The sequence below is a fragment of the Ischnura elegans genome, chromosome 6 (genome assembly GCF_921293095.1).
Source record: "Ischnura elegans chromosome 6, ioIscEleg1.1, whole genome shotgun sequence".
Classification (NCBI taxonomy): Eukaryota; Metazoa; Arthropoda; class Insecta; order Odonata; family Coenagrionidae; genus Ischnura; species Ischnura elegans.
Genome location: NC_060251.1, coordinates 124,000,971 through 124,023,168, shown reverse-complemented (window position 1 = coordinate 124,023,168; position 22,198 = coordinate 124,000,971). Strand labels below are relative to the sequence as shown.

General features: G+C 39.4%; 1 protein-coding gene across 5 annotated transcripts in view; it reads right to left on the bottom strand.

The window, feature by feature from the left end:
* LOC124160105 (ras-GEF domain-containing family member 1B-like) overlaps positions 1-22,198 on the bottom strand; it is a 445,667-nt gene that overhangs the window by 271,596 nt on the left and 151,873 nt on the right. For 3 of the 5 annotated variants that reach the window (XM_046535849.1, XM_046535850.1, XM_046535852.1), the window contains one exon: positions 17,214-17,264. In XM_046535849.1, the coding sequence (XP_046391805.1) occupies positions 17,214-17,264 (51 nt within the window). Of the gene's footprint in view, positions 1-5,981; positions 6,518-17,213; positions 17,265-22,198 lie in introns of those variants that run through there. The other 2 variants (XM_046535847.1, XM_046535848.1) reach the window with 1 other exon arrangement.

The following is a 22,198-nucleotide window of genomic DNA, read 5'->3' as shown; positions in this document are numbered from 1 at the left end:
GTGCAAAATCTGGCGCATGAGTATGTAGTTCCTCGCCATTGTGCGTATATAAGTTCAATGAAATCAAAAGAGAATGAGAAAAAAGTTGAGACATTTCTTAATGCACCGCCATTCACTGCAGGGTTGGAGGAAATTATTATGTCGTAGACGACCGGTGGTGTCGGTTCCCAACAAAAGGAGACCTTACCCTCCCAAAGACTTCAATTTACCCTGGTTTTTCCGGTCTTCAAGGTACACCTTGCCTGATATTAAGTACATGAAGGAATATAGGATGCGGTAATCTAATTATTTGTTACTCCGAAAATTCTTGGAGGCGCCTTCCCCCAAAATTCATGTGGAATGTTTCTTTATTCCTACAAAACTAATTGATTGAGTTTATCATTTACTTAATACGCAAATCTGCATGCAGCTAAAATGCTATAGCGTTAAATTCGCTATAAGTGACATTAATTTTGCCCTTAACGACATTACGAGTAGATATGCAACGTAATTTGCTGGCAGGGGTAAATTCCCCGCAGGCGTATACAGAGTACGCATCTTTTGAACTACATTTATTATTTTTTATGGAAATTTGTCAATCGGTCACGGGAAAATTATCTGCATTTATCATTTATGAATTCTTAGGAAACTGGGCTATGGTGATTGTCATTCTTGGATGCCTTAAAAATCCATAATTTCTATCTTTCCTCCGCTTCTTGTCAGCAAGAGGATGGTAGACCGCTGACACCCGGAACGCCAGCAGGCCTTCTCCCTTGCGCCCGCCGGCAGGGACGCCTCGCTGCCGGCCCGTAAGTGAGGGGCCCCTCGCCTCAAAAAGGGTGGCCAGCGCGCAACTTTGGATGCTGATATCTCGGCTCACAGGGCTTAAGGGCACGGGAAATTTTGCAAATTCCCATTAATTATGGAACACTACCATCCTCCCAAATTTGAACGAAATCGGCGGAGGACACTTCGTGAATGTTAGCTTTAGCTTTGCAGATTTAAAAAAAGATTGTTAGCAAAAGAAAAAAGATTTGTTAATTTTATACAAAAAGTGTGTCAAGTTTTCTTCATTGCTTGATTTGTTTAATTAGCCATAGCTACTCTTTTTTGTAGGTTCAAGAAGGAAACTAAACGCACTATTGTTATAAACGAAAATCAATATCGGACGTACGTCGTACTCAAGAAGGTTAATATATGGCACCCACTTGTGACTTCAAAAACCGGGAAAACCGGCATTGCCCGCTTAAAGCTAAAAGTTGCAATTTTTCCATGGAAATCCTGACAAATTGTACGTATTTCCTCGGCGTTTGAGTACATAAAGAATGGAATAGTAATAAAACTATTGCATAAGAAAGTATGAGTCACATAATTTATTATGAGACAAAAATTTTACTGAAATTAGATAATTCTTTAATTTTTAAAAGGTTGAAAATAAATACGTTTCGCCGAATTCCGCCATGGTAACTCTTGAGGGCAGCAGCTGTGACTATTATTATGCAATAAGTGCATTGCTGCGTCTGTATCTTCTTTCTCGAGTATGTGTGTAATCGTGACATTGGCGTCGTAATCTGAAACACAAGAGAGCGCGAGGCTCAATTGAAAATGTAAATTACGAATCAGAATTATCAACACTAGGAAATGACACTGTGATCATTCAAGAGCGCTGTTTCCCTCCGTCCAACTTGAGTTCCACTCATGTCGCAAATACTTACAAATACTGGAGTGTTCAATACCCCACCTCCATCCTTGCGAAAACATTGCTTGCGCGTCTTATGCTCATTTGTATTTTGTCACATTTTGGACAAAAAATAAGTACCTTGAATAATACAGTACGTCTTTAAAGCTGTACTGAAAGATCTCAAAAATTACGATTATCCAAAATAATAATAATAATGGCTTATGATGATGCATAGAATTTTGAACTCGTACCATGCTTAAAAGATTCCCGCATGCATTCGTCGCGTGGACTTCACATTTGATTGGTGGAATGCCAGCAAAAAGGATTAAAGTGGTAAATAAAGGATTACCAATTAAAGGATTAAAAATTACATCTCACCAAACCATTACTGCATGGGTCTTACGAAAATTTTTAGCTTCAAAATAAGCCATTATTCATACGTGGCCATACAAGAATTTCGGGAAGATGTAGAAGGAATTACACGATTTAAAGTAAGTTTTTTGAGCAAAAATGTTTTTTAAAAAAATTATCTTAAAGGCAAAAACTTCATATTTTCGCAAAACGTTGTCAGGGCATTTGATTTTAGAATAATACAGAAACACCCATAAGCAAATTATCATCGAAATCAGAGACCTATGAATCAAACTTTCGTTGCATGAAGGTGGAATGATTATTTATTATAATGCTTCAATTAATAAATTAATCTCTTTGAGAGTTTTAGGCAAAATGCATGTAATTATGAATTAATGACAGCATAACTGATGAATGGTCGTATTTTAGGATATCTGCAGCTGCCACAACTGGTGCAAGCGAAGAGTTTATTAACATAAATTAAGTTTTCTGTCCACCTCGTATGCGGTTGTAGAGCCATAAATAATCTAAAATTTCCTGCGGTTATCGAAAATATATATTCTGCCCCCTTGGCAATTGGAAAAATGACGACCAGTAAATATCAAGGAGTTAATTTTTCATGAAATTGCAGAAATTGAAAAAAATATTTACGCTCAAAAATTGCGTCACCGTTGTATTTTCAATCCCTAAAAACTCCACCTTGGAGGTTGGGGACGTTCTGACACTACTAAAATGACAGCAATTGAGGAAAAAGAACAAAAATCGCAAAGGAAAAATTGACTAACATGACAATTAGGCTGATAGCAATCTCTATTACGCCAAACGCAGTCAATATGTATCGCCTGAAATATCACAATATTTAAACTAATATGGCATCCCATTTTGAGTTTTCAAAAGTGTCTGTGCGCCTCATAGGAAACGATAGGTACTTATGCTCCGGACATTAGCACCCGGTATCGCCAATCAGCGATATTATAAGGCTGTCCTAATCCGATAATGAAGTTTCAATACTTCCCATTCGCAGCATTCTCAGGAGGAGTTCGACTCGAGGAGAAGTTAAGTCTCGCATGTATGAACCAACACCACCACAACTGGGTTACACGGATATCACAGCCGAAACAAGTCCATCTCACCACGGTGGTCGCGACACATGGTATTTACATGCAACGGTCCACAATGACGCGGTCTTGCCGAGCATGCTCATTCGAAAAGTGCTACCAAGACTACGAGCACGTCTAAAAACAGCCTCTCCCTGCGATATGTTTTAGAAATCGCACTTTAAATGCACGAAAATTACTCACGAAATGAATAAAATTTATTTCGAACCTGAACATTTTTTTGCCCAGATGGCAAAGAAATACAGCGATTGAAAAGCATTACATTAGTATCATGAATTGGTCTAATCTAAGGTTGGTTCCAACTTAAAACTCGAAAAAAATAGTTGGACATAATAAGAGGATTGAATCACCATTTAACTCTCTCCAACATCTATCTCTAAATACTAAATTTTTCGACCGGAGTGGGGAGATGAGTTGCCATTCACACTGCCATTATTGGATAGGCAGAACATTCCAATCCTAGAAAACTTAACAACATTCGTACTTAATCTGTGCATTGATTTTTAATGGTGTCGCAAGTGGAATAGTGCGCACATGGAAAGATTCTGCTACAGAGGCGGACACGCTTTTCTATTTGCCAAGTATGAACAAGTGCGCATATGTAGTATTGAGAAGGGAAAAACAGAGAGACCAGCTGAGATGATAAATTCCAACGTACATAATCCGCTTTGCAGATAATGAATAAAAAAGTAAAACTCTACTTTGCATACTTGTGCTGCCACCTTTACATGACTATTAATATTTTTTTTCTTTTCTTGACCTTATTTAATATATAATATGGTATTTCCTGGAGTATAGGTCATTTATACATGACTGACTTAATCCACTGCAGAGCCCACCATGGGATTTTGGGACTGGGATTTCTATTCGCCTTTTTACGATGACATCACGGAATCGCGTCGCTTCATCTACTTTGGTCGCTCCTTAATAGATATTAGTGATATTAATACACTCAGCGTAAATATCTCTCGTACACGGATTTTTCTTAACATCTTCGTGACCATTAAAGCACTCCCTTCCGTCGGAATGAACATCATCATAAGGACAACGGCAAGAGTGCAAATGACAACTATTATTGCCCTCCTATTCGGGTGATAACGATAAAATCTGGGATGTACATGTACTTGAGAAATATTCGGAGATGTGCCCTATTCCACTGCGAATACAGAGCAATCAAGTGGAGAAATCAAAAAACGATAAAATAGCAAGGGTCTCCGCATTATTTCTTGGCGGCTTAGCGAACACATTCTCATGAACTTAATTCATCATGGTATTTCGTGTGCTATTTGTTTTCAATAAGGGGGATTTTTTTCGTTTATTAGCTTAGACTAAAAGGATGAAAACGTATCTTTTCACATAAGTTTTCATATAGATATATTTCAAAAAACCTTAAAAGTGAAAATGTCTCCCCCACTCTGGCTTGACTCGTTAACGAGATCCAGCTCCATTGATTGGTCGAATATTTAAATACCGAAATTACGTAATATCCCAATTGCCTAGGGAACAAGCGGACCTAAACAACTAGGAAGACGGGAGGTAGTGGTGACCCATGCGAAGTCGGGGGCCAGGCAATCGCCAAAGGCCCTTGTCTATCCTCAAGCGCATATGAAAGGTGTAACATAAAGAGATTGCTTTACACTGCTTTCATACGGAGTGCAAAGAAATTGTTTCAAAAATAAAATAAAAGTACCGGAAGATAAAAGAGATTTTAAAAGAGTTATATGCTTCTTCGTAAGGGTAACTCGAAAAGGTTATTTTAGAGGGCTTCCAAGAATTTAGCGCAGTTTCAAGGACAAATTCACTAAATAATAAATAATAGAACAATGGCTTGAACAATTGAACAATGAATTTCATAAATTGTGTAAATTTTACTTCTCTTACGAAATTGCTACTGGTGTCACTAACTTTCATCTGTTTTTTTAGAGCCAGAATAGCGTCAATATATATTAACCGGCGGGCAATTTCCTCAAATTTCTCCGGGGGAGGACCCTTGGTAAGGGGAGCCCCCATTCACCCCAGACCGCCCCTGACCACACCTCATCTGCGTGGTTGCTGATCAGCAAGAACGACGCGCCACGAAGAGCCAAAAGCGAGCAAATAGACAGCTCTTCATAACTCAAATTTCATCACATTCAAAAAGAATAATGAAAAGATTGCTGATTTTTCGCCGTAAGTATCAGAGGGAAATATTTTTAGACGGATATTTTGAGAGGCCACATAGACTGTACGACGAATTAAGAAAATGCGCGAAGGGATACGTTTCATGATTCTTTCTTGCCACGGATGAATAACGACCACGACAGAATTAAACTCCGCACAACAAATGTTACGTATTTCGAGCATTTTTTTCACTTATTTCTCATTAAAAATATTCCCATTAGTATTAACAGGTCCATGCGGAAGTAGGTAGCTTTCCTTGCGCGCATTAAGTTTGTTGGGACGCATTCCATCTGGGTCCTGTCGACTCAGTGACCGTGATTGCAAGCTCTATTGCACCAAAATGTAGGTGTGGTTTTAAATGATATACATAAATGCCTATGAAGGCGGCTGGCTCACCGCAGGGAGTCGAGTACCTACATAAAGACGAATCATATGCTCACGACGAAAGAATCGATTCGAAATCAAGCAAGTACTAAATAACAAAATTTGTCTATTTTTCGCATTGAAGTTAAACTAAAATGGGCATTGACGGTCCCGCTCGTGTTTGTTTACTCGCCACGAACAAAAGAGGCGCGTCACGCGACAAAGGACACGCCCGAGGTGCGATTCAAGTGCTCGCCGAAAGATTGTTTTGCTTCGATTGGTGAGATCGGAGGTCGAACCAATGCGCGTTAGCGGAGAAGGACACTCACCGTGGGAGATATCCGAATGGCCCCAACACAAGAGGAATCACAGACACAAGTGGAAGGAGGCACGTGAGCGGCGGCTCACAACACTTCACAACAGCAGCGCACTAATGTTGCCCCGTTGCACGAGAGAGAAAGCCTGCTGCTTGCTTCCTCCATCCACCACCCCTCCCTCACCCGACTACCCCATTGCAGCAGCTGTCCGTTCGCATTCAACAACGCGCGCGGCTGTTGCAGCACACCACACGAGGACAAGCACAAGATGAGTTCACAGAAAGACCACACCACTAGTCGCTGGTCGGTCGCGGAGGCGTTCATATTTCACGTATATAGACGCGTCGTCGTCACCATGGTGACCGGCGACAGATATTGCGGCTGCCTTGCCGCGTCCATAGCGACGCGTGGAGTCCGTACACTCCCTCGAAACACTCAAAGCGATCCATTGGAATGCCACGATGATATTGTTGTTTTCGGAATGGCTGCCGTTGCGACGCAACGGATGCCTCGCATGGGCGAACGGTGACGCGACGAGCAAGTAACTGAGGCATCGGCCGCCGCCGGCCAGACGGAGCCACCATCACTTTGTGTGGGGGGGGAGAGCTGAAAAACACGCACCCTTCCCCTCCAAAGCTTTGAAGAGGGGAGGAACTGCTAAAGCATTCCCGCAGAAGAGAGCATGGGCGACGCTAGCGCCGACCCACAGACACCAACGCAACTGCAGCGGGGTATCGAGGATAGGGCTGAGCGGTTCAGCAAATCCTGAACCGGTTCTGAAAAAAACCGTTCTCGACTTCGGTGCACTGAACCGATTTTTCGGCTGGAACCAGAGGAGTAAATACGGGTTATATATAAATATATGCATACTTAAACGGTAATTGCATACTGCAGTTTTCTGTATATAGTACAGTTCAGCAAAATACAACATTTCAACGTTCAAACAAGCTAATTTCAAACAGAAAAACTAGTATCAATATAAGCGCAACCCACCACACCAACGCCTTCCACCTTCATCACTATTCCATCTTCACACCTTGTCTTATTACTGATAACTTGTTAAAAATGAAACACTGGCTATCTTCACTCTCCATTTTTCGAAATACATGTATGTTTTTTAGCGTAAGCAAAATGTGAGATTTGTCTCGTTTGAGCGAAATCGCCTCTTTTTTTTTAGCAATATTTTACTTCGGAATATCAATGCGTTTTTACCAATTCTAAAACGCTTTCTGGGTATTTTAATCAACTAGACTTCTAAATGATTCATTAGCCTCATTTCTTATGGTAGCAGATCGTCCTGGGTCTTAGGACATCGAGCAATAACATTATCATATACATTTATTTTTTATTACAAACTACAAGAAACGTTTAAAATTTCACCGCCAACCACCGCGTACTCATGTGCTATAATATCAATAAAACAATACCCCTGATGCTACCTATCTCGAAATAATCATGCGGCCCCTTTTTGATTTCTAGCCCCTAATGTGTTTAACTGACACCTGGCTCCAGCTAATTCCTATCCCTTCATCGTAAGATACTATCAATCGCTAGATGAACACTAACAACTCAAATGTAATTACACTCTGAAGACCGTTTTACGCGATGAATGATCACTCGAATTAATCTCTATCGCAACAGGCTCAACTTTGTGGAGGTTCATTCTAATAAATAAAAGCGAACAAACTATGTATCACACATAGTTTGTTCGCTTTTATTTTTCACTCGAATTAAATTCATATGCATGATCGCTCGAAACGTCTGCTTTAAACGGTGAGGCGTTGGACATGGGAAAGGTAGCAAGTCATAAAAAATCGAACTTTCGTTTTTTCATGAAGAAGGTAGTACGGGCACATTCCAATGGCCAAATGGACAATTTAGAAAGAGGTACAATGTATCATTTGCTATGATTGACGAAGTTAGTACACTGAGTTAAGCCTGAGTCCCACGGTCAAATTTGCATCAAAAGTTTTGGACCACAAATTTTGATGCAACGAGATGGATTCTCCAACGATGCATCTAATTTGGACCAAAAACAAACGAAAGACGATATTAATATATAAACAAAAGTGGAAGCTTGTGAAGCGGAGGATTCTGTCTTCTTTAGCAGTCGAAATAGGGTGGTTTCCTATTATTTTTTTATTGCATATATCGGAAGACTATTACTCCAGGAGTACGTATTTCACGCTTTTAGATTTTTAAATGACGATATCTATTTTTCGCGATTAAATGAAAAGTGAAAATTTTCAAGCGCGCGAAAACGCGACGGGTAAGGAAATCTCTCCGTGTGACGTATTTCTGGTTCCCCCTCCCGCCTTGTGAGGTGACCTTGATCGAGGCTCTGAGCGCTGATAGGACGCAGAATGCTAGATGGTAGCTGAGTACCTTGCTGGCTGGTAGCGCTTGGCTTAAAAAAGGTTTATTAATACCTTATCAAACGAAGAAAACTTTCCGACCTTAGCAAGTTTTAATAGGTGATTATTAAGACATGTTTCCCTGAGCTCTGCGCCTCATGCATGCATTGGTAATCTCAGACGATGTATAACTCCTATCTTCTCCTATAGAAACTAGGTCCCTGTGACGGCACGTGGAGTGGCATCGCATGGGCGCCAATCTGGCCCTTTTCAAATGAGGATATAAATGGACCATGGCCATTCGTCTAAACCGGTATTTCTAAAACGAAATAATTTGTATATTATGAATACAGCAATGGTGGGTAGCAAATCGCAATCAATGTCTTTCGGTTTCTCTGATGAAGGAAACTACCCTATTGTCTGAGCAGGCCTCTTGAACATTAAAGAGGCGAAAAAAAAGAAAACGGAAAGTGTGTTGGACTTGGCCTTGACCACACAGAGGATATGATAGCGTTGGAATAGGCAACCATGTCAAAGAAGGAGTTGGCTGCCGATATTTCCGAAAAAATTATCGACATTACTTAACGATTAATGAAGATATTTTCATGCCCCTTATCAGCAAGGTAGAAGACAGAACAAAACGCAAGGATACAAACGTGACGCAGTTCATTGCCGCAAGGAAAATGTTGTTAATAAATGATGGACATTTTTGTTGAAATTATGTTCTCAATTAGATAACGTTAGAATTTTCTTTTTTGAGTTATAATGATGCTTTTGCATGTGCAAATATACATATAAATTTTATCTATACTATTTCAATTGCTTGGGTGCCTCCTGAGATGGTGAAGGCAGCACTGAAAGATTCCTCAACCAATATTGGAGTACGGGAGTCAGAAACTTTTTCCACAGAATTGCAGTGTGTTTCTGAAGAATCAGATGAAGTCCAAATTTCGCACCGAAATCCAAAGTTGGCACCTAGTGCACCTTGTGAGATCATGGGTACAGCAGCGAAGATTTCTCGGGATATCCACCGTGTAAGGTCCTCCACATCTCCTTCCAACGTTTGGACAAGTAACTCATCCATCGTCTTCAAAGATTTTGGAGTCCAACAATTCAGGAATAAGACTTTGGTTTCCTGAATCACTGAAGAGGATGGGCGAGCTGCTTGTTCAAACTTTGGAAGGAGATATGGAGGATCTTACGCCGTGCAAATCCCGAGAAATCTTCACTGCTATTGTTCGCCGGGAAAGAATCTGAACGAAGAGTATTTGGTAGATATTTCTTGCCAACTGTTGCCAACTGTTTGACTTCATAGCCATCTGAGTGTTAATATGCTCATGGTACTAGTTATAGATTATCACTTTGAATCTATCAACTTTATTAATGGTACCAGCATTACCTCCTTGATAACTTTTAAATTTATGATAACAACGTAAATAACTGTGGGATTCTTTTAGAAATTTTACTCGTCAAAATTCGATCTGCACATACATCAGAATGCGGCAACTTCCTGTTAACACTGGCATAAATGTACTAACATAATATTATATTTAAAACAGCTTCATTTTTACGAGTATTTGTCCTTATCTGCCACTGGAAAAAAACTAAGTCTATTTGAAAATTATAGGTATAAGTTACTTGCTTTAACTTTTATATTTAAAAAATGGTATTGCAAGTAATTTTTCCCAAGTACCACTGAATTCACCCATCCTATATGGGCGTAAGCACCAGTGGAGGTTCGAGCGAGGGCCCGTGCATTCAATTTACACTTGAAAAAATGTTAATTAAGTTCGGACCCCACTACTACTGGAGGGTTACGCACCACCTAGCCCCCCATTATCCCTACCGTACATCTGCCACCGAAGGCCTGCCACAGTGAAATGTCTCTTTGTGTATGAAGGGCCGCTCAGAAAACAAGATGGAATTTGCAGTGCATTTTAGCTGCCTTATAATTGTCATATGCAGTGAGTGTTTTGTAATCATTTAAGCTTTTGATTTACTCCTCCCTTATCTTGGAATACAGTTGAAAGAAAATAACTTTAGTACATAGAAATGCTTTTAAGCTTGTTGCCATAATATCGAATCCAATTATTACTACTTTGCAGAGACTGTGAAAGCAAAAGATGGGCCTGATTTGATGCTATCAGTGTGAAGAAGCAACGCTGAATGCTTCCAGGCCTCAAAATACAGAACAGAGGAAGGGAAGAAGAAACGAGAAAGTATTCTGAACGGCAGCTCAGAGTAGTGTAGACGAATCATGATTCTTCCAACCTGCGTATCTCAGAACCGGCTACTGAATTCGGCCAGTTTGGCTAGTTATCTCACGACATGATTGTGGGACAAGGTGAGGTCAGCTACTTCCAATTCTACACAGCAAGAAATGTCGTTAATGTTTTGTGATCTCACGAGGGGAGAGTACGAACGTTTCTTTGCCTTCATAAAATGACCTATTTTTTATGATTTTCAGAATGGCTAATTGTGATAGCAATAGCTCCAAGTTTGGTTGAATAGCCTTTCTTATAGCTAAAATAAATTGATTTTAGTTCGTTTTTTTCAGTGCACCACACTTAAATGCTACAAAATGCCCTCCCCTTAAACAGCTCCATTGGTGGAGGGGTATTGATATGCCTTATTCCAAACATGTAGCCATGAAATGCTGTGGCAATGCTAAGGTGCGATTTCTTGTGGTGATCAGCTTCCTAATCGTCATGGAACAGCGATTTCACACGACGGCATTCATAATCATGCTTGCGAAGGCAGTGATGACCTGAATGTTTAAATTAGGTAGAGAAGACATCTTTAAGAATAACATGCTAATTACCACATGCTGATGTTCACTATCTCTACAAGTATGAATGTGAATGCCCTTACATGAAATGACTGTGTTCCATGGCGATTAGGAAGTTGATCACTAAAAGGTGAGGCATATTCATTACACAGCGCACACTAGCGTTTCCATTGCATTTCATGCACCTGTGTTCAGAATAAGACATCGTTATGTTATTTATTTATTTATCTATTTCCACACCTCCGACAACAGCACTATTCGGCCTTTAAATCAGGGTTTATGATAGTATATAACATCAAACGTGCACAAACACCCATGCCCTGGATAATGATAACTTACCCAGGCGGGACTCAACCCGCGACCTTTGGCTTGGCAGGCGAGGACTCAACCGCGCCGCCACCCGGGTCGGCAAAAATTTACCGACCGTTACAGGGCACTTCTTATGTTATTTCTCATCTTCGGATCTTATGTCAGAATAACAGTAAAAAAGGTATCTATGTCCATTAGGACCTGCTGCGATAGAAACTTTGAAAATGAATGCAATCGAGACCCCAAAAAATTCCGTCTCTGTCCCAACGATCCAACGATCCACTCACTATGTGTAAGACCACTGAACCTTGTTTATCTTAGGTTATTGCACATCAATTAAAATCCAATATAAAAAGACAAAAATAATATTTATTGTCAAATAGTACATTATTTATGATAATAACAAAACTTAGCCGAATAGTTCTGTGCTACATATTTTTTTCATGATGAAGTTCTGAAGAATGATTCATGAACTCCTGGATAAAGAAAGAATATAAAGAAACACAATCAGAGTAGTACATCACTTGAAATTTTTCAGAAATTAAAGGAAAATTACACCTCCCTATGAAAAACACAAGAAAGTTATGAGAAATGCTAGAACTTAATGACTTTCAAACAAAATTAGCTGACTGAATTGGCCATCACTGATTGTATTACATTGTTAAACAATTTTTAGATGATATCCACAAAAATCAGTTCTGTAATACAAAAATGGAAGCATACGCGTAATTATGAGGGGTGAGGGGGATAGATCCCCCCCCCCCAAAGCCTCAGAGAAAAAAAAAAAATATTGTCTGGTTTTGACATTTAATAACTCTGTCCGCTTAAAGTTAATTTTTTAGTGCGAAAATTATGTGAATTGTATTTCCAAGCATGCTATTTTTCAAAAAATTTCCCCAACGGAGGTGGAGAATCGCCATCCCAGGCTATCCCCTCCCCCAAAGCATAGTCCTAGTTACGCCTCTGAATGGCAGCATGGATAATGCGATGATTCAAAACTTTTTAAGGAACTAGAAATACAGCTCAGTAATTTCTTAGAAGAAAATTATCTTAGACTGTTGCAAAGAGTATATCAATACCATGTTAAAATTAAAGAAAGATTCATATGACACCAACACAAAAATGCATAAAGTTAACTTCACTAACAACACAATTTGGTGTAGATAAGTGAAAAATAAAGGTATTAATTAAAAATGATTTAACTTCATTAAAATGATTTAAACAGTAATACTAATACATATTAACTTCAAACCACTGAGTTTGGATGTTTGGTGCAAGCACATATCAGCATAAAAACAATGTGACGAGCGAAGGATTGAAGTTAACGAAGCATAGTAAAAATAATGCATTCCTTTTTCGAGACCCTGGGATAGTAATTAATAGTAATCGCTTCAAGCAGAGGAACTACATTTGGATTAATCATTCTTAACAATCCTATACTTACTCCACGGGAAAGATATGTCTTTATCAATTGAGAGGATATAAACTGACTTGTCACTGTTCTTCTAAAGAGTGGGATTAAGTTACCCAAATTTAAACATCCAACAACAACTGTCTTCAGAAAAGTATTTCCCAACACATGACAGCAGAAGCAATAAAAATGAATGTGACTTACCTGGCTACAGTACGAGGAAAACAAAAAAAAAACTGACAGCCCTTGGATGGGCAGTCCTTAACTGCGCAACTGTAACGTATTTCTTACGATACTCCAAATTTTGAAGATCTATTACGATGCGATACACGCTGGCAAATGCCGAAATTCTTCGATTTTACTACAGAACTCCGAAACAACAGCAACAGCACAGTTCACTTGAGAGGACGCGGATGTTACCTTCATTTGTTTTTATAATAACAATTCGATCGAAAATATAAATCATTAGAAAGAGACATTTAATTATCATAAGGAAAGGCAATATTACGTAAATTGGAAAATCATGGCTGAATTGTGCATTTTTATAGCTACAAATATTATATTTAACAACAACTAAAAGAATAGATGTCGCAAATGCTTGCGAAAAAATTTCCCCTATCCTGTTGAACTTCCATGGTTTCCGGCAACTGCAGATTTTACGGAGCGCCCCACTCGCGTTGGTATCTCTTGTTCCTTCCGGCGGGTTCTTCTCGAGTCGCTCTGAAATCCTGGCGCTGATTTCAATGAAATCAAATGAATGACCCAAATTGCACACGCACCGCTTTCTTTCTTTCACATTATGAGCCACATGGCAAAATTGTGATATTCAGGTCTTCCTAAGGCGAAAATGTATCTTTTGCAGCGACTGACAAGTAAATGTAACTCTCCTTGGGCCAAAGAGTACTCAGCGTCGAAGACACTTTCCTTAGCATCCAATTGATCAGAGTATCACACACAAAAGCACATATTATCTTTTGATATTTTCTTAAACGTTAGATTAACACACTTGTATTTGGCCATTAAGGCAGATTATGGTAAAGGAAGACATCAATGAATGAGGTACACCTTGAACATCGCCGTCATTTACATTCATGAAAAACATTATTTTCGGATCGAATGAAATAAAAAACATTTTTTCGGAAGTTTCAAAAGTTAAAAACGTTTCCTTAATTCGAGGTGGTCATTTCGTCTAGGTGCAGCTCGATGCACGGCAGCTGTTCTGACAGAGATGACCACCTAGCACACATTGGAGCCACCACCACCAGCGATGCTCATCTTCCGTGGAAATGCGAGGACGAAAATACCCATCGAGACAACGGCTAATGGACACACGGAAGAGCCATACAATCGGTGACCATCCCACGACGCCACTTATGTCTTTTATAATCCGATGGTGGAGACGCAGAAAACCAACTGTCACTAGTTGGCTGTCACCAGTGCGAACACAGTGAGTAGTGTCATCTTTTTTGTTTAAAAAATAAGGAAATACAAATTCTGGAAGCGGTAGATATGTAATCTCTAGGTAATCACATGGCTATTACATACGCTACCACATGGATAACCACAACGGGCATATGTACTCTAGGGTGGTCCTTATTTTTAAAGTTTTCGAATTTCTTTTAGGACGACCCCCAGTTTTCTTCCATTTGATGAGAAAATAAATTATGAAAATTATTTTTGCAATCAGATACCGGGAAAAGGTGCGGCATCGCACTTAAATTTTTGAAATTTTGATATTTTTGGATCTTTTTCGGAAATACCTGAAGATAATGTCGCTCTCGGATTATTTCATTACTTTTCTGTTTTTTTGCAACGACTCGTTGGACAATTTTAGTGTATCACCAACAATATCTTTCATTGCTGCCCTTTGGTTTCTGGGATATCACAACGAGATTTAGCGCGCACCACCCCAGTCCGGCAATTTGCAGGTTGCATGCTCTCAAAATTTTTTGATCATTCTAACCCATCGCAAAACCATAAAATTCTTTAGCTAAACTTTAAACTTCGCCGATGTAACCTTGAATGCTATATATATCCCTGTTTAACTGCTAAGTGCTTCTACCTTAATTCAGCCTGAATACTCGCAAAATCATTAACTTTGGGACCTGGATTAGTAATATTCGATTATGAAAATTTTTGGATCTGAGAACCTGATGTAAGTTGGCAACTATTCCGTATAGGAAACATTTGATAACTTTCATTTAGCTCCCGAGATATCCAATGATGCTTTGTAAAGCCCTGAAAACTATATTTTTAGTGTAGTATTGGTATTTAGCTTCCGTATTTAATGAAATAAAAAGGATGTATGAAAGTATGCATATTTTAATTTGTAAAATGAACAGATATATAAAAATGTTTCGCTTTTAGCAACTTTTTTATATTCTCATCAAATGGAGCAAAACTGGGGGGCGTCCCAAAATAAATTTTAAAACAAGGATCTCACTAATGTACACTAGAGCGGATCGGAAACATTGATTTTTTTTCTAATCCACCTTGCCTACTGAAAAAAATTTGTGGTACTGATCAAAAATAAGGCCTAACAAATTTGACACCTCTAGGTGAACCCCTGATCCTCGTTTGAAAGCCAATCATGGGGGGAGGGTAAACAACCGAATAGTTTAATATTTTATTAAGATTTTTCCGAGTTACTGCACTAGAGATTTAATTTCATGCATTTTGATGTATCTGCCACCATTAAGACACAAAATGCCAAATTTGAGTGCGCGTCCGCGAAGAAAATATTCCAACGCCCACGCAGCGTCGCGGATAGCAGAACGGTAGGCTGCTTGCGTCACCTCCCCGCTCGCTAGCCTCTCCCCCTCACAATACAGCACAATTCATCCTGCGAGTGCATCCAGGAGGGCGATTAACTTCGATAATACAATTCGGTAAATGGGAGAAGGTAAAAAAGAATGCGTAGTGAGGCAAGTTTGCGTCCCTTTTTTGGCGTCTCGTCAAGCAAATCGATGTTACCAACTTTAAGAGAAGTCATGAAATATTATTGTACTTCTCATGATCGTTATTGATCCGAGAACGACGGCAAGCAGCCAACGGTCTATGAAGTGGCCACTTGAGCGGCTAGAAAAGTTTGCGAACATTGGAGACGCGCTTCTCTTTCGATAATGTCTGAGAGAACAGTGACTAGTTGGATTTTTGACGGAGGCCGCTTGCCCCACCCTCCACCCGCGTCCCAAATGCACTTAAGTTCACGCCGAATACGTCTTCCATCGTTAACCTAACTAAGAAATGATGTTTCAGTTTCGTCCATGGAGGAACAATCACGAAAGAATTACTAATTTGAGATGAATTTTAAATACAGTACGTGAAAAACCAACGTACGTGAAAAAAACACTCCATGATTGAGTGGACATTAGCCTATTTAGGAAACTTCCTCTCTGATTAGCGAATTGGAATGCAAATATAGATATGAGAGCTCACCACATCGAGGAACTTACCTTAGAGCTGCCCCACCCACATACCCATTGGCAAAGCCTCCATCAGGTTGAAATACTTTCTAAAAATAATGAAATGCTCATGTTTTAGAGCAACTGGGTGGAAATAAAAGGAGCTCATCCTAACAAACAATTTCTATTGGCATGAGAAAATTTAATATTTTCAAAGTAACAAATTCGTATTTATTATTTACGCCATGCCATGCCATTTATAATTTAAAACTTACCCTATAGTATTGGAGCATGAGCCGAGACTTAACGAATTTTCCCCGCCGGTGGTGCAGGTTGATTTTAATTCCTAATATTTATTCCACGAGAAACGTAGAGACAAATCGGCTAATTTCTCGCCTCTTCAATTTTTTACAGATTAATTGATGAAGAAAATTCTTGACACTGTTTACCCTTAAAAGAATTGACGATGTTGACTAAACGCTCTCCAACGCTCCCCATTGAGTTTTTTCCTCAATTTTCGTGTTTCTGTAAGATTGAATCCGGAAGGTATCATCTTTCGTTTCGTCCGCTGGTCTCTCAAAAATGTTTCTTCATAACGGGGAACTTTATACTCATTCTTGTACTTACACGCACAAATATCGCATAATTTTAAAGGTTCCTTTAAAATTTATAAGTTTTGTTTGCCAATGTAATCATTCTATGGTCCACTAACTCCATTTAGTCACAGACAATATCGGCAATAACTCGGCAAAATCCTAAGGGAATGACCATAGAATATTAAATTATTCGATTGTTGACCCTCCCCCCCATAAATGGCATTTGAGCGAGGGTCAGAAGTTCACCTGGAGGTGTCAAATTATTTGGGCCTAATTTTTGATCAGTCCCACAACTTTTTTCAATGAGACAGATGGATTTTTTTAAAATCGATTTCTCCGATCTGCCCCAATGTACACATAATGGGGCTCTGCAAGTACTCACCCTGGCTTTTGGCGTCTGCTTCAAACCTATGGCTGGCTGACTGCGATTGCTCTGCAAAGAGATAGAGAGAAGGTTTATGAGAGCATATATATTTTATTATTATCCAGAGGAGCATATATATTTTATTATTATTACTATCCAGAGGACATAGAAATAGAAATAAGGAAATGGTGTTCCATCCGATGCTCGTCAAAAAGGATTTTTATATGCACATTTTACAGGTTACTTGACTCAAGTATAAATACAGTTTTACAGTTAGAAATACGGCTAAGCATTTTAGGAATTAATATAATGATTTTATACGATAATAGGTGGTGATTTAAAGTTACACTGGAAACATAAGAACACATCTAGTTTTAAAACGGCGGGAAGTATATGAAATAATGCGAAATACTGCTCCATACTTTGACGTCCAACAATTAATGGGCAAACTAAGTGGAAAAATGGTGATGTCCGTAAACGTCTGAAGCGACAAAGAACCATGCATTCAACAAAAAAGAACACCAGTGATGATCTCTCCGAAGAAGGAAATAATAAATTATCTGAGAAATATAGGAGAGCGAAATCAATAACAATTAAAGACTATATTTTTAAAGAAATCAAAGCTGATCTAAAGTCAGCAGAGGCTAATCTTGGAGACTCGATCAACAAATTACATGATCGGCTGGACGATTTATTCGGTGCTTGAGGCTCACAGTAAGAGATTCGACGAGTGCTATGCTAGAATGGACTCATTACAAAGTGAAAATCGATCACTGAAGAAGCAAATTGCGCTTCTTGCAAAACACTCTGATGACCTTGAACAACGCAGTTTAGTAAATTCAGTTGAGATTCACGGTTACCCACTTAAAAAAAAACGAAGACCTCCCGAGCATAATTTGTAATATTGGAGCCGAGTTGGGGGTTACAGTCAAAGCGCACGACATTGAGAGTTGTTACCGCTTCAAACCAAAGTCGGAAAGTGGGCATAGCGGTATCCACGTCAAGTTCCTCCGTCAACACATCAAGGAAGATCTACTGGCAAAAAGAAGAGTGAAGAGGGACTTCTCTACGCGGCACCTGAACCTCGATGTGTCACCCACCCCTCTCTACATAAACGAGGCCCTTTGTCCTGGGAGGAGAAAAGTGCTGCATGCAGCAAGAGCGGCTAAAAATGAGAAAGGCTATAAATGCTAGGGAAACGTGGAGGTAAAGTTCTAATGCGAAAAGCTGAGAAAGAACCAGTGTTTGTTTTGACGAGTTTGGACGATATAATTTTTTTATAAAATTAAGAATGTCAGATTGCTCTAATAGTGAGACGTTTCACAGTAGTATATTAAATATTATACACCAAAATATCCGTAGTCTCAGAGCAAACTTTGATTTATTTGAAACGTATCTACATAGCCTTTCTTATTTACCTACTATTATCATATTAAGTGAAATATTTGGGTTAGTGAACATGAACTTAACCATTACAAATTAAATGTTATAAATACTTTGCCCAATGTAGTAATAGTAGTCGAGCTCGAGTTATAATTGTTTATGTGCAAAGTAAAAAAGACTGCTACTCTATTGTTGTTCAAGCTGTCACTCATGACTTTGTTCAGGTGGCCCTCAAACTTGAAATTTTTCAGTTACGGTTAATTGCTCTTTATAGAGATCAAAAATTTCCGGTCTCACATTTTTTAACTGATTTTGAACCACTAATGTATAGTTTAAAAGGTAATATTATTGTCATTGGTGATGCGAACACAAATACTGTGGTACCTTCTAATAATACTGATCATTATTTAAACTTAATGAGCTCCATGGGATTCATCATCATCATTACTCAACAATCCTAAGATTGGTTTGACGCAGCTCTCCATTCCTCTCTCCTATCCGCTAATCTCTTCATAGCTACATATTTATTCTCTTTTATATCCTTTATAACCTGTCCTATATAACTCATTCGGGGCCGTCCCTTGCCCTTTTTCCCTTCCACTTGTCCTTCAACGATTGTCTTCATCAGACCATCGTGCCTCGAAATGTGGCCAACTAAGTTGTCCCTTCTTCTGCTTAATGTTTTTAGGAGGCTTCTCTTTTCTCCTACTCTCCTTAGCACTTCCTGGTTACTCACACGATCAATCCATTTTATCTTCATCATTCTTCGGTAGCACCACATTTCGAATGCCTCCACTCTTGACTTCTCTGCTGCTGTCAACGTCCAACCTCGCTTCCATAGAGAAACATACTCCATATGTAGCATCTGATGAATTGTTTCCTTACTTCTATGCTGGTATTTTCAGCTGTAAGAAGATTCTTCTTTTTGTACAAAGCCCTCTTCGCCTGCGCTATTCTACTGTGTATTTCTTTCTTGCTCCGTCCATCGCTGGTAATTCGGCTTCCCAGGTAAGAGAACTCGTTCACCTCTTCAAGATTATGCTGTCCTAGGTTGATGTTTGTGTTAGCCTCCTCTCTTTTGCTGCAAACTAATATCTTAGTCTTCTTTTTGTTGATTTTCAGCTGATATCTGGCCATTGTCCTCTCCATGTTTGTCAACGTCTTCTTCAAATCCTTCTCTGTCTCGGCTATGACTGCTATGTCGTCAGCAAATCGCAGCATACTAATTTTTTCTCCGTGGATATTGACACTCGAAGCTTTCTGCTTGATTTCGTTGATGGCTTTCTCAATGTAAACATTAGAAATTAAGGGGGAAAGCGCACAACCTTGTCTCACCCCTTTTCTTCTTCTCGCTTCTGCACCGTTTGGTCCACATTTGATCACAGCTACTTGGTTTTTATACAAACTATGAATAATTCTACGACCATTGTAGAGTACGCCGATTTCTTTCAAAATTCTAATCATTGAATTCCATTCCACGTTATCAAAGGCCTTCTCTAAATCGACAAATGCTATGAAGGTTGGTTTGTTTTTCTCAATTCTCTTCTCTATGATCATCCTAAGAGCCAAAATTGCTTCCCTGGTGCCCCTGCTTTTCCTAAATCCAAATTGGTCCACATCCAGGGATTCTTCTGCTCTTCGTTCAATTCTCCTGTAAATGATTCTTGTCAGAATCTTCGACGCATGTGTCGTCAGGCTTATGGTCCTAAATCCTTCGCACTTCTCAGCTCTCTTCTTTTTGGGTATGGGAATGATGATGTTCTTCTCGAAGTCACTAGGTAAATCTCCTGTTGAGTACATATCGCAGATAGTTTTATACAGTTGAGTTAAGACCTTTTCTCTTGCATTTTTTATTAACTCTGCTGGAATGTCATCTATTCCTGGGGCCTTATTCTTTCGCAGGTCTCTCACTGCAGCGTCAAATTCCGATCTTAAGATGCTTGCTCCAATGTTATCCTTTTCAACTTCACTTTCCTCTTCGAGAACTTTTGAGCTAAGTTGGCTCCCGTTGTATAATTTCTCCAGGTATTCCTTCCATCTCTCGGCTTTGTCTTCGTTTTCAATTAGAATGTTTCCATTCCTGTCCCTTATGCTATTACATTTTGTGTTTCGTTCCTTGAAATGGTTCCTCACTATTCTATAGGCCGCTTCCACTTTCCCTTTTACGAGGTTATTTTGTACGTCCTCACATATGTTCTTCATTCACGCTTCTCTGGCTTTCCTCGCTTGGCGGCAAATCTCGTTCGTTATTCTCTTGTAGCAAGCCTGTCCTTCCTCAGTATTCGTATTTTTATACTTTCTCCGTTCTTCAATGAGGCCTAGGATTTCATCCGTGATCCATGGCTTTTTCTTAAAACATTTTCTTATCCCTAGAACTTCTCTAGCGGCCTCCTGAAATCCACTTTTTATGGTAGTCCAGTTATTCTCCACTGAGTTTTCAGACTGATCTAGTCCTATCTTGCGCTCCACTACTTCTTGAAAGGCCAGTTGATTTTTTGGCTCCTTAAGTTTCTCTAATTGCCAGGTGTTCTTTGCTGATTTCTTCAATTTCTTGAATTTCAGATGGCATTTCATCATCACTAGATTATGATCACTGTCGATATCTGCCCCCGGGTAGCATTTACAGTCCTTTATCTGGTTTCTAAACCTCTGCTTCACTAAAATATAGTCTTGTTGAAATCTTCTTTTGTCTCCTGGCATTTTCCATGGGTATCTTCTTCGCATGTGATTCTTAAATAGAGTGTTGGCAACCACTAATTTGTGTTCTGGGCAGAACTCTAACAGCCTTTCTCCTCTTTCATTTCTATTTCCTAATCCATATTTTCCGGTTATTCTTCCATCCTGGCTGATCACTTTCGAACGTTATTATAATTGTGGACTGTATACTGTTTAAATCAAAGTCGAGCCGGGCCGGTTGCATACCACTCACCGCTGCTGTTGTTCCCGTCGGGGGCGCGACATGGCTCCTTCTCCTGGGGTTGCTCATACGCTTGCGAAGTTCACTGGACGACTGCCTATTCACTCCCATTCTCGGAGTGACAAACCAAAAACAAAACCAAAACGAAAACCCGACAATTCGTGGTATCGCCAACAGGTGGCGAGGCTCGACTTTTTCTGGGAAATTCACAACCAAACATTCCCCCGCCCTTGGAACAACGTTCCAAAGCAAAAAAAAACCAAAAGTAATTATCAATTAAATTAATATCGAATAGATAAACAATCATATATTACTTCACCTTTCGAATGTGATCATATAGTCCAACTTTAACTTAACCAACCTCAACTTTGGGTAAGGAGAGGGAAAGACAAAACAAAAAGGAAAGGATTGCTTATTCTTCACTCCAAGGGGGCCATCAAGGAGACTTAATAGGAATGGGTAGCCCTCGGAAAGGTTCACATATACGAAACACTACATTATCAACTACAGAACTAAACCTAACATTACAAAAAAAAACAAAACGAAATCCTGACCTCAAACGTTAATTACCCGATAGAGGTAATGGACACAAATCTTTTACTGACCGTCTAAACACTCCCTGCTCGGTTTTAACCTCAGCAACCCTAACCAAGCCATCTGTCCCCAAAAAGCAACGGTTTATTCGGCCAAGTCTCCACCTACA